At 38.6% G+C, this 13,911-nt stretch overlaps 2 protein-coding genes across 2 annotated transcripts; one reads left to right on the plus strand and one right to left on the minus strand.

Annotated features, from left to right (window-relative positions):
* Window positions 1-4,680: 4,680 nt before the first annotated feature.
* LOC137817124 (uncharacterized) lies at window positions 4,681-9,575 on the minus strand. The gene is made up of 9 exons (XM_068620356.1): window positions 9,301-9,575; window positions 8,749-8,820; window positions 7,694-7,927; window positions 6,475-7,603; window positions 5,872-6,293; window positions 5,772-5,789; window positions 5,456-5,662; window positions 5,118-5,218; window positions 4,681-5,018 (listed from the first exon to the last, which is right to left on the minus strand). Exons 1-9 carry the CDS (start codon window positions 9,573-9,575, stop codon window positions 4,681-4,683), a joined length of 2,796 nt encoding a protein of 931 aa, XP_068476457.1.
* Window positions 9,576-10,592: 1,017 nt separating this feature from the next.
* On the plus strand, window positions 10,593-13,686 carry LOC137819526 (MDIS1-interacting receptor like kinase 2-like). The gene is made up of 4 exons (XM_068623404.1): window positions 10,593-11,262; window positions 11,346-11,489; window positions 11,757-13,166; window positions 13,262-13,686. The coding sequence occupies exons 1-4, from the start codon at window positions 10,851-10,853 to the stop codon at window positions 13,651-13,653; spliced, it is 2,358 nt and encodes a 785-aa protein (XP_068479505.1). The 5' UTR covers window positions 10,593-10,850; the 3' UTR covers window positions 13,654-13,686.
* The last annotated feature ends 225 nt before the right edge of the window (window positions 13,687-13,911 follow it).

Here is a 13,911-nt window from a genome sequence, read left to right on the forward strand (position 1 = left end):
AAAGAAGAATCCTTAAAAAAGGCTTGCATAGATAAAAATATAGTAGATTATTTTACATACATGCCAAGATATCACCAAGTGAAGGTCAAGTCATCTATAGGCATCTATAAAGACAATTTTTTATGTGAAGTAGTGCCTAAAGAAACTTGTCATGTCTTATTGAGACAACCTTTGCAACGAATTGAAATTTCCATGAACAAAGGTTGTATCAACGAGACTACCTTCACACATAAAAGAGAAATTCTTCATGAAGGAGAACTCATGGATCAAATTAGAGTTGATAAAACTCTAGAGCTTTTAAAAGGAAAATTATTGTCACCCATGAGAAAAGATGTTCAAAGACATTACCCTAGATACATTCCGTGTTTTAAAAATACATCTAAGGCGATGTCTCATGAACTCTATACTCCTTCACCTTTTGCAAATGATCCTTGGGAAGACATAAGCTTAAATTTCATATTAGATCTTCCTAGGACAACAAAAAGGTTTTGATTCCATTTTCATGGACATGGATAAACTCTTCCTTAAAGAAGTGACAAGTCTTCATGATTTCTCTTCAAACTTAGTGTTGGATAGAGCTCCAAAATTTGAAAACCATCATTTGAGGATTCTCTTGGAAAAACTTGCAACTAAGTTGTCCTTTTCAAATTCTTATCATCCTCAAAAGAATGGTCAAAATAAAATTGAAAACATAGCTCTTGTTACTATGCCTCGAGAAATCATGAAAGACAACCACAATTCTTGGGATGAGTATCCTTTTTCTATTGAGCATGCATACAATAGAGTAGTCCACAAGACTACTAATATTTCTACATTTGAAGTTGTATGTGAACATAGTCCTCTTTCTCTTTTTGCGTTGTTACCACTTCCTAAAGGAATTATGCCTAAGGAACAAGTAACCACTATTGAAAATTTTACAAAGCATGAGAGGATTAGAGAACACATTCAACCATCAAAAGAGAAATATTGTAAAAAGTTGCCAAAAACAAAAGAAAAACAAAAATGGCAACTTCATAAAATTGATTTGTATATGACTGCTTCAACTAACTCATTTGCTTTATTTGATAATTCCCCTAGGTGGACGTTTGATCCGGGAGGGCAAGCATAGTTGAAGAAGCAAGAGGCTGCTATCCGAGATCAAATCTCTAGATCTGAGGATAGATCTTCTCAAGGAGAAGGAGATGATGGACACCATCCAGCCACATCCATTCCCCTAGCCATGAAGAAGAAGAAGCAATGGATTTGAGGACAAATCCTTTTCAAGAGGGAGGGGATGATGGAAGAGGCCCAAGCACAAGCCCACATGCAAGCCCACCAAAGGGTAGATTTGGGCCAACCATAGAGTTATGGCCAAGAGGATCCAAGAAGACGTTCTTTTACATGTTCAAATGCCATAAACTCTAGTGTAGAGTAGACTTTAATTTCTTGTCAAAATTAGCATAGGAACTTTATTTGTAATTTTCTTAGAATTAATTTTGGCACCTAAAACACCAACCTAGGTAAACTTAGAGTTTCTAAAAAAACCTCTAAATTTACCAAGGCCGGTCTAGAAAGCCCATGGAGGGGGTGAGCATAAAAACTAGACACACCCCTCCCCATGTGCTCATTTGTGCACCCATGTGCAATGTGCACCCATGTGCTTCACATTTACATTTCATTTGGCTAGCATTAGGGTTGCATTATGGTCCTCCTTAGCCTATAAAAGGAGGATCCTACACCTTGTATTTTAAAGTTTATTGTGAGTAAAGTTATGCTGCCATTTTGTGCCAAGCTTTGCTTCTCCTAGAATTCTAGGCTCTAAACTTCACTTCCTTCACATCTCCTTGGGCTGGCCGAACCTCCCTATAATCATACCTATCATGCACCTTCAAGATCAACACCACTCTTAGGAGGATCTTGCACACACACCTTCATAGCTTCCACACCACTTTCTTACATGATTCAAGAAGACCTTCATGAAATGCCATCACTTTGCCTATCCTGGTTTTTCTTTTTCTATCTTGAAGAGGAAGCCATGGTTGAACTAGATTGTTTTTTTGATTTAAATGGTGAGCAACGAGTAAGGGCAACCAATGTGGGTAGCAATTTCACACAGATTTATATTGAAAATTGAATGGGTTGATGGAGCAGTTAAGAATAGATATGCACGAGGATTTTATTATCTGAAAATGTGCAGAAAATCTTTGAAAAGGTGCAACAAATATTTGGGGTCACGATGCACACATATCACACCTTAATTGAGCAGCCAATGCATCAAATTGGTTACATAACCATGACCAAAACCGTCAAAGGTACAGTGGTTAATACCCACTAAGTCAGTCAATCAGTCAAAGATTAAACTTTCTCTTTCCTAGTCATCAAAGCATATCAGTACCAAAAATAAACACATTCAATTACAAATAAACAGATTTAATTTTTCACTGCGAGGCACAATTGACATTTATAATTCCCAATTCATTAAGCAGAAAATTAAACCTATATTTAGCCAATGGTTTTGTAAACAAATCTGCAAGTTGTAAATCTGTACCAATGAACTTAATTTCACATGTTCCATTTGATATGTGTTCCCTTAGAAAGTGATGCCTAATTTCAATGTGTTTGGTTCTTGAATGCATGACAGGATTTTTGGTTAAGTTGATGGCACTTGTGTTATCACACAACAAAGGTATATGGTTAAGTAAGATACCAAAGTCATTCAATTGTTGTCATAGCCATATGGTTTGAGCACAACAACTCCCTGCTGCAATGTACTCTGCTTCAGCAGTGGAGAGAGCAACACATGCCAATTTTTTGCATTGCCATGAGATCAAGCTTGATCCAAGCAAGTGACAGGTACTGGTGCTCTTCCTATCAATTTTGCAACCTGCAAAGTCTGAATAAGAATAGCCAGTCAAACTTAATGAAATGTTACCTGGATACCACAAGCCAACTTCTTTAGTTCCTTGCAAATATTTCAGAATCCCTTTGGCAACATTGAAGTGTGATTCTTTAGGAGCAGATTGAAACCAAGCACACATGCACACTGCAAACATTATGTCAGGTCTGCTGGCAATGAGATACAGTAGGGATCCTATGAGTCCTCTGTATTTAGTTTCATCAATAGGAATTCCAGCTTCATCATGATCCAAGTGACAGCTAGTTGAGAAGGGTGTGCTGATTGGTTTGCACTTGTCCATTTCAAATTTTCTCAGCAGATCCTTGCAATACTTGGCTTGATTCAAGAATATGCCTTCCTTGAGTTGTTTGACCTGCAAGCCTAGAAAATAGTTTAATTCCCCCATCATTGACATTTCAAACTCACTCTTTGTGATTTCCATAAAAGTTTCACACAATTCTCCATTGTTTGATCCAAAAATAATATCATCCACATAGACTTGAACAAGAATTGTGTCATCCCCTTTCTTCTTAATGAACAAGGTCTTATCTATTGTGCCTCTGTCATAGCCTTGTGAGGTAAGGAAATCACTTAGCCTCTCATACCATTGCCTAGGAGCTTGCTTGAGCCCATAAAGAGCTTTCTTGAGTTTGAACACATGTCCTGGATGCTGATGGTCTTCAAATCCTGGTGGCTGTGAAACAAATACATTTTCATTTATATAACCATTCAAGAAGGCACTTTTCACATCCATTTGGAATAGCTTGAATCCTTTGATGCAGAAGAAGGCAAGTAGCAATCTAACAGCTTCTAGCCGAGCCACTGGTGCATATGTTTCATCATAGTCTATTCCCTCTTCTTGATTATACCCTTTAGCCACTAGTCTAGCCTTATTTCTGGTAATCACCCCATGCTCATCCATCTTGTTTCTGAATACCCATTTTGTTCAATGATATTTGATCCTGCCTGTTGACCGGAACGCTGGAAACTGCCTCGTCAAAGGATCGACGTGCGCACCGCTTCTCACCTCCGTTCCTCTTCAGGATCTATCTCAAGAACCTGCAAAGAAACAGCACGGCGCCGCCGCGACCGATCGCACTCCAACGCTCAAGTCAGTGACGGTATCACCAAAAACTAAGAGAACTAGAACCGTGCAAATCCTCTCTCACAGTCAGCTCTAACTCGCAAGCGTAAAGTGTATGAACTGAACGTGCGTACCTCAGAAAGTTTGTTAAGAACTCTTATATACCTGGTGGCTTTCTCTCTCCTGACAGTTACAGACTTGGACACGTGGCTCGCATCCAACTGTACACGTGCCATCATCTGGAGGCTCCCTGACTTGGCGCTGCTTCTACTCTCATTTTGGCTAAGTTACTTATGCATGGTACTGCCCAGTGCATAGCTAACTTAGGAGTGCGATCTCTACTGGAACTTGGCGAGTTAGGGGCCTTCATACACCTTCCCTGTGGTCTCGCCGGCCGCCTTCATAATATGCTTCTCCTTCATCTTCGGCGATGTGCTTGCTCTGGCGATCTCCGACTGCTTGGTCGCCTGGGTCTACATCTGGCGACTTCATCTTCAACCTGGCGATCGCCCATTCTGGTAAGCTGGAAGTCGGAACACGCCAGCTTAACAACTGGCGACTACACGTGCCCCCCGACTTCCTTCCCTTATGCCAACCTGGCACCTTGTCAACACGCCTACACTGTAGCAGGATGCCACGTCATCACACTCGACCATCAGGGCGGTACAATATTCATCTCAAGTATTCTAGGAACAAGAGTCCATACCTCATTCAGAGCAAATTAATTCAGTTCCTCTTGCATGGCCAGAATCCAGTTACTGTCATTAAGGGCTTCATTCAGATTTTTGGGCTCCACTTGAGACACAAAGGCCATTGTCTCACAGAAGTTATTCAGGGACTTCCTAGTTGATACTCCCTTCTTAATGTTCCTAATGACATTATCAAGGGTTAGATCTCTGGGGGTTTTCCATTCTTTTGGCAAACCTGCAGAAACAGTAGGTTCTTGGATAACATGTGAGTCAGCAGTATCAATATAAATCGATTCCTTTTGATTTAAAACAGATTTAAATTCATCACATTCAAGGTCATCTGCAGCAGTTTTAGATATGCTATGATCAGCTTCATCAAATACAACATGCATTGATTCTTCTACTATGAGCAATCTTTTGTTGAAGACTCTATATGCATGACCATTCAAAGCATAACCAATGTGAATACCTTCATCAGATTTAGCATCAAACTTATCCATATTCTCTTTGCCATTATTCAATACAAAGCATTTACACCCAAACACTCTAAGGTGACTCACACTAGGTTTCCTGCCCTTATACAATTCACACGGTGTTTTCTTAAGAATGGGTCTAATTAAGGTTCTGTTTAACACATAAGCTGCAGTATAGACTGCATCTGCCCAAAAATACTTAGGAAGCTTAGATTCATTTAACATAGTTCAAGCTAGTTCCTCTAATGATCTGTTTTTCTTCTCAACTACACCGTTTTGTTGGGGAGTCCTAGGGGCTGAAAAGGTATGTGATATCTCATGTTTTTCACAAAACCTTTCAAATCTAGCATTCTGAAACTCACCCCCATGATCACTTCGAATTGATTTTATACAGCAACCATTTTCATTCTGTAAAACCTTTGGTAATTTCTTAAAAGCATTGTAAGCATCATTTTTATGTGCAAGAAAAAGAGTCCATGTAAATCTAGAGTAGTCATCCACAACAACCAAAGCATATAAATTTCCAGTCAAGCTAGCAACTCTAGAGGGTCCAAATAAGTCCATATGCAATACATCCAATGGATTTTTTTTGTTGAAACAATGTCTTTTGAATTGAAAGAGGATCTGATTTGTTTACCTTTCACACAAACATCACAGAGCTTGTTATCCTGAAATTTAATGTTAGGTAAACCAGAAACAAGATCTTTAAATTTCAATTTATTTAAGTGATTAGTGTGTATGTGAGCTAACCTCCTGTGCCACAACCAAGACTCGTCACTTCTAGACAGTAAACACTCATTTGAAGAATCAGTTTCCATAATATCCAAGAGATATATGTTATTCACTCCCTTACCAGTAAACAACACCTTACCAGAGAAATTATTTGAGATTGTGCAGCCATTTGACTTGAAGTTCACCTTGTATCCTTTGTCACATAGTTGGCTGATACTGAGAAGGCTATGCTTGAGTCCTTCTACATAAAGAACATTCTCAATAGTGGTTGAATTCCCAGTTCCAAAAGTGCCTCTGCCCAGAATTCTTCCACGGTTATTATCCCCATAGGTTACATGTTCCTCTGCCTTGAGCTTCAAGCTGGTGAATTTTGTCAGATCACCAGTCATATGTTTTGAACATCCATTGTCCAAATACCATTGATTTCTCTCGCTGCCTTTCTGCAAAACAGAGCAAAAATAATACAAATGGTACCCTTTTCAGTATAGGGTCCAACACAGATTAAAACCTTTCCTTTGGTAGCCATTTTGCTAAGTTCTTAGGAACAAGATGTTTTCTAGCAATGCATGACCTAGAGGTATGACCAAATTTCATGCAGTAAAAATAGGCAACATGAGATGCCTTTTTGCCACTGTTAAAAGATGAGAAACCTGATTTTGCTGAAACAAAAAAACTTGAAAGCTTTTTGACATTGGTTACATTTCTAGGGTTATAACCAATACCATTCTTGTTGCAAACAGCATTTTGTGAACCAAGGAGAGACTCAAGATTCTCTTTTCCCTTAGTGAAATTGGAAAGGGTTTTTAGCAAATACTCCACTTGTTTTTCCAATTTTTTACAGTTTTCACAGGTTTTAATAGAGGCATGCAAGCATGTTAGTTCAAGACTTACAAGATCTGTTTTGGCCTTATGCAGTTCTTCCTCAAGTATTTTTACTTTAGGTGCAAGCACATTATTTACCTTTTGCAACTTGCTGCATATTACAACCAATTTGTTTGCCTCATCATGTGTTTCTTTTAAAGTAGCAAGCAATTGATCATAGTTATCAAATTCCATAGAGAATTCACTTACTGAATCAGAGATTGATCCTTCATCTTTCACCATGAAGCACAAATTGGTTTCCTCACTCTCAGTTGAAGAGTTGTTGGTTGAAGATACTTCATTGTCTTCCCATGAAATGTAAGCTCTTCTCCCCTTACTTCTTTCAACTTTCTTGCTGGCAGATTTGTGCTTTGATTGATTGTTTGGACAATCCATCTTGATGTGCCCTGTTTTACCACAACCAAAGCAAGTGTAGTTAGAGGAATTTGATTCATTAGGTTTAGGATATCTTCTTTTCTGTTGGTTCCTATCTCTGCTTTTCTTCTTCAGGAATCTGCTGAACCTCTTTGTAAGTAAGCTGATTGTTTCATCATGTTTAGCATCTTCTTTCTCTTCATTGATGTCACTCTGTGCACTTGCTTTCAGTGCAAGTCCCTTGGGTTTCCTTTCCACTGTTTCTTGCTCTTTAGGTCTCTTGAGCTCCAGGTCATGCTCCATTAATTTCCCAAAAAGTGCAGCAGTTGACAGCTTTGACAGATCACGACTTTCTGATATGGCAGTCACCTTGGGTTGCAAGCTTCTATCGAGGCACTTTAGCACTTTTATGTTGAGTTCCTCTATGTCAAATTCCTTTCCCAATCCAGTAAGATGATTAACAATATGAGTGAACCTTTTCTGCACATCAGCAATGCTCTCCTCGGGTTGCATTCTAAACAATTCATATTCTTGGATGAAAGAATGTTTTCTTGATCTCTTCACATCTTCAGTACCTTCATGAGTAACTTCCAAGAACTCCCACATCTCCTTAGCTGAACTCCATTGAGATATTATGAAGAACTCATCCATTGTTAATGACGAAGTTATGATGTTCTTGGCTATAAGATCATATTGAGCCTTCTTCTTTTCACTCTCATTCCATTCAGATCTTGGCTTTGCCACTTCTTCATCCTTGACAACCTGCATTGGCACATAGGGTCCATGGACCACAGCCTCCCAAATAAATGAGTCAATAGATTCCATGAAAATTTTCATTCTAATTTTCCAAAAAGCATAATTCATCCCATTGAACATAGGGGGTCTATTGATAGACGAACCCTCAGCAAAAAGCACTTTAAACTCAAACATTATTGCAAACAAACTTGATTAAAATACAAGTCCTAGCTGTTGATACCAATTGTTGGGTTCAATAGTGTCAAAGTTCAAGAGGAGGGTAAATTGAGCTTTTAAAACTTTCACGCAGATTCAGATTTTATCACAGTACACAGAAAATAAATCGATTTATTTAGCAATGAACAAATTTATTTTTACACTGTTTATGTATTAAAATCGTTTATATCAGTTAAGTAATTATTGAAGTTAAGTAGATTAATTCTCAAGCTACACACATATTGATTTTAGAGAGGAAAGTATGAAAAGCAAAATCAGTGAACTTCAACTTCTAAAGCAAGTGATAAAGGTTCAATTACTAGCCTGACAATTAATTGGGTAACCTTCCACAATCAAATGGTTCCAGTTGTATTTAACAGTTCATATACCTTTTTTAAAAGAACAAAATAGATTTTCCAGAAATCAAGAACAGAATGAACAAGCCCAGAAAGAACAGATTTATATTTAATTGAACATATTCAATTTCTGACAAATTAACAGATAAAGCAATAAAAGAGTGCAGGGATGAAGAGAGATTGAACACACAACGATTATACTAGTTCACTCAAATGAGCTACATCCAGTCTCACCTAATCCAAGGTGAAATCCACTAAACAAACGTATCAAACACACTTACACAGCCACTGTTCTTGAACCCTACAAAAAACTTGGCACACTAGCTGAAAAACACTATTCCAGCACACACACTCTTCAAGAAACACTATGAAGAAGAGTTCACAACCACACTTTACAAGAAATTGAAGTATGAAACGAATACACCTAATAGAGAATGTAGAAATATGCCTTAAACCAATAGAACAAATTGCTCACACAATGACAAAACCTCTAACCAAGCCTTAGAACCAACCAAGAACAAGCACACTTTATCAGTCAACCAAGGCAATGGAGGTCAGGTGGTGCGGCCGGATGGTGGCAAACTGCGTACCAAACTTGGCCACCAGCGTCTCGAAACAGTTTATCGAGTTTGGGGGAAGCTTTGTGAACCAACTCAAAGCCCCTCCCTTAAAAGAGGTAGGGAACACTCGGCATAGGACTGCATCATCTGATGTGTACAGGCTCATGTGCGTAGTGAATGCATCCACGTGCTCATCGGGATCGGTCGTGCCATCGTAGCAGTCCCTATTGAACCCTTTCCACTTGTCTCGCAGTGGAGTGCCGATGAAGAAGTCAGTAAACGGGTGTCGACGGCTCGAACCTCAGTCCCGGTTGTATGCAACGACTTGTTCGGGTGAGACTCACCATCCTTCTCCAGAGTGGGTCTTGTTATTCGACTCCTCAACAGTCTTAGGGTCGGCAAGGGTCGTGAAGGACCTTCCAACCAAATTGGTCGGTTCCACCGAAGGTCGTCCTTCCATGATCTTCTTCATCTCCTTGTTCTCCTTTCTGATGGCAGCAATTTGCTCTTCATTCCTCCTGGTAACCCCTTCATTCTTCCTCTTCATCTCGGCCAACTCCTTCTGCAAAGCCAGCAACATTGTCGTTTGTTCAGCCTCAGACATCTTCTCGCTTGCCATGCTTCGGGTTGATACCATCTGCTAATGTTCTTCACTCAGTTTCTCTCGTCCCCATGGTAGGTGCCAATTGTTCTCAAACAGGTTGGGGCCCAGAGAACTATTGATATCACTCTCCTATCGGTCGGTCGGTCTAGGCTTCAATCTTCCTCCTTACAGGCTTCTCTCTCCTTCCTACTCGTCGCACCTCTCGGTCTCCTCGTAGAACAAACTCGGATGGTACTTGCAGAAGGCACTCCCACGCTCAAGTCAGCAAAGGGGTTTGGCACTCGATTGTCAGAGTACTGTAAATAATGACATACCTGATTCTAGGAATCTGTGCTATTTATATTACCTTAGCAGGCCTTACTCATTGAGTCGGATTAGGGAGTTGGACCGCGCTTAGGGTTGCGTTAATTAGCTCTTAATCGAAGGTTAGCTTCGCTGACCTTGATTAGGTGCGTAATTGTGCTTGGTGTCGGTCAGCCCATTGTATCGGAACATGATATCGGTCGGCCCAATGATGGAGATCGTTTCGTGGGACCGTGATATCGGTCAACCTAGTGAAGGGGGCTGAGTCATGGGAGCACTCATGCGGCCCATACCGGTACAAATCCTAATAATGTAAGCAAAATGAATAAATTTGATTAACTTTGGCCACTTGGTCCTCCTAACACCAGAATCGAAAAACCATTCATGTATAATTTGTAAAACTGGTTACTGAAGCAGTGAAAGCATAAACAAATTCATGGTATGTAATCCAAATCGGTTCAATAAGATTGAAGAGTTCAAGAGAGAATTAAATGTGTGTTGTAATATTCAATTACAGGGTTGATATTCTGTTGTTTGTGGCTTTTTAAGTGCATTAGAGGAATATGTGACAATGTCTCAACCCAATTTCCTCTGACAAATTCAACTCACCACAAAAGTAAAGCAATAACTACGTTTATCATTGAGTTCAAAGTAAAAGTAAAAAATTAACAAAACCAGAGTCTACTCCACGCTGGTGAATAGAAATTGCAGGAAAGTGTATTATGACTCAGTACTGCACTTTCTCATACAGATTCCACATGCATTGCACTCCACACACACATTTTATCTATCTTTCACAAATTTGACCCCTTCAACAAATCTTATCATTATTCTTAGGAAAAACTGCATCTTTGGACTCCCATTTTCTTCCCTGGAAAATGGTTCAAAGGAATTCTGAAAGCATGTTTCAAAGCCTCCATTGACCAATATTGTATATGTATACCAACCAAGAAATCTCATGCCCAATTGAATTATAATGAATCAAGTATGGCTAACTGTGTTTGCAATTTGATACTTATGGCCTTCTATATCATGGCTCAGCTACCATCTCTGATTGGTGCCACCATTCCTCCTTCTTCCACTTCCTCATCCATTCATCAGGAACGACAGGCTTTGCTCCACAGCGGTTGGTGGAATGATCACCCCAATAACTCTCATCATTGTGATTGGGAGGGTATCTCTTGCAATGAAGCTGGAAGTGTTACTGGTATTAACAGAACATCGTTAAAGAATCCTTCATCAAAAGAATTGCTTTGGATTCACAACTTGAACTTCACTGCCTTCTCCAATTTAGTCTATCTTGGTCTAACTGGAATGGGTCTTAGAGGAACCATCCCTACACAAATAAGCCTTCCTACAAACCTTACCTATCTTGTTCTGTCCCACAATCGTCTCCAAGGTATGTTATTGCTTCATGCAATTTTAAAACTTGAATTTCTCTTGATTGCATTATCCCTCTTCTGTGCTTTCATCCAATTTCAGGTTCAATACCACCACAACTCGGCAATTTGACACAATTGCTGGCGTTATCTCTATATAACAACTTGTTAACAGGTTCAATCCCTTCTACATTTGGTCAATTGAAGAATTTGGCCTATCTTTTTCTTGATTCAAACAAACTTCAAGGTAGCATTCCAATAGAACTCAGGATTTTGACAACTTCAATTCCTTCACTCTGAAATGGACTGATCTGTGTTTGTATGCTTATTAATTGTGGCCTTCTATATCATGCTGCTGCCATCTGTTATTGATACTAGAATCACACCTTCTTTTAGTTCCTTCTCCATTCCATATGTTGTTTGCGTAATGCAATTTTACATCTGGATTGTCCCTTGTAAATTATGTCAACAGGAAAATTTGACCCAATTCTTTCTTGCTTTGATCCAATTGCAGGTTCAATACCACCACCACTTGCTAATTTGACACAATTGCAGGCGTTATCTCTCTATAACAATTTGCTAACAGGTTCAATTCCTCCTACCTTAGGTCGTTTGGGGAATTTGGTACACCTCTACCTTGATTATAATCAAATAGAAGGCCATATACCCGAAGAATTAGGAAATCTGTCCAAATTAGAAGTTTTGCAACTGGCTCATAATAAGATTACGGGTTTCATACCTCCACAACTTTTGCAAATGGACAAATTGTTCTCTTTATATCTCTCATCAAATCAGTTATGTGGTTCAATCCCATTAGAAACCATGAAATGTCCCTATGCTAAAATGGTTGATTTAAGCCATAACTTGTTTAATGGAAGCATAACTTCTCAAATTGGTTGTGTCAATGAACTTAATCTTAGTCACAATTTTCTTGTTGGTGAGATTCCATTTCTTTTGAAAATGAACTCTATACTTGATCGATTGGATCTTAGTTATAATAATCTCTCGGGTAAAGTACATAAGGAACTTGTTAGTCTATCATATATAAATCTTTCGTACAATTCCTTTGACTTCTCACAAGACCTTGACTCAAAATCAGAGATACCAGACTATTGTTCTTTCCAAAAAGACTCTTTAATTAATCACCGGATGCTGAATTTCACGTTCTGCCACTTGGTCAACCAAACCAATATCCAAACTAGAAGAAGTAAGCCTCTCATCAAGTTAATTGTTCTTCCCATAATTTGCTTCACACTTTTAGTACTCCTTCCAACATTATGTTACGCAAGATGCATTCATAAGGCCAAGTGTGAAGGAACATCAACAAAGAATGGAAACTTGTTTTCTATATGGAACTATGATGGTAAAATTGCATTTGAAGACATCATTGAAGCAACACAAGACTTTGACATCAAGTATTGTATTGGAATAGGTTCATATGGTAGTGTGTATAGAGCACAACTGCCCAGTGGCAACATTGTTGCATTAAAAAAGCTCCATCGAATGGAATCTCAAAATCCATCATTTGACAAAAGTTTTCGAAATGAGGTGAAGATGTTAACAGAAATCCGTCATAAAAACATTGTAAAGCTTCATGGATTTTGCCTCCACAATCAATGCATGTTTTTGGTCTATCAATACATGGAAAGAGGTAGTTTATTTTATATTTTGAATAATGACGTGGAAGCTGAGGAGTTGAATTGGAGTAAGAGAGTGAATGTTATTAAAGGGGTAGCAGAGGCTTTATCTTACATGCATCATGATTGTGTCCCACCAATTGTTCATCGAGATGTAACAAGTAGCAATGTTTTGTTAAACTCACAATTAGAGGCCTATGTCTCAGACTTTGGCACAGCTAGGCTCCTCGATCCTGATTCTTCAAATCAAACCTTGGTAGTTGGCACTTATGGTTACATTGCTCCAGGTGAATGTTATTTTCTTTTACAGAACCACAATACTTTTATCAATCTCATATTAGATTTTGATAGTTAATTTTCTTTATTTCTTTGTTCATAACAGAGCTTGCTTATACATTGAGCGTGACAGAAAAGTGTGATGTTTATAGTTTTGGGGTGGTGACTTTGGAAACATTAATGGGAAAACATCCCGGAGAGCTAATCTCATCTTTATCAATCCCAACTACTCCAAATATGTTCGTGAAAGATCTCTTGGATTCACGTCTTCCTTTTCCTCTTCAGAAAGATGCTCAAGATATAAATCTTGTGGTGACAATAGCATTATCATGTTTATGTTCCAAACCAAACTTAAGGCCATCAATTCAACAAGTGGCTGAGAAACTCTCCAGTTTCACACTCCCATTATTATCTTTATCCTTTGACAAAGTTTTGATCCATCAATTGATGAGTCAAGACATATGTCATTTTTCATCCAAGTGTCAAGGATTATATTAAGAAGAAGTAAGAAATTTTCATTAATTGATCATACATGCACTCCACGCTTTTCAATTTTTTCCGTAAAAATTCCATTTGAAAATTTTTCTCGTGTGTCCTAACCTAAGTCTTTCCTTAAAACAATAAAAGTTTGAATGGAACCACTAAAAAGACTGGTGTGTCAACTTTAAAAAATTAACTCAACCTATAACAATTTGGAATCAACACATACAAAAGGATGAATCTGCTTCGAGTTCGAATTTTTTAAAAAAAAATCAA

The sequence above is a fragment of the Phaseolus vulgaris genome, chromosome 10, assembly GCF_000499845.2.
Source record: "Phaseolus vulgaris cultivar G19833 chromosome 10, P. vulgaris v2.0, whole genome shotgun sequence".
In the NCBI taxonomy this organism is placed as follows: domain Eukaryota; kingdom Viridiplantae; phylum Streptophyta; class Magnoliopsida; order Fabales; family Fabaceae; genus Phaseolus; species Phaseolus vulgaris.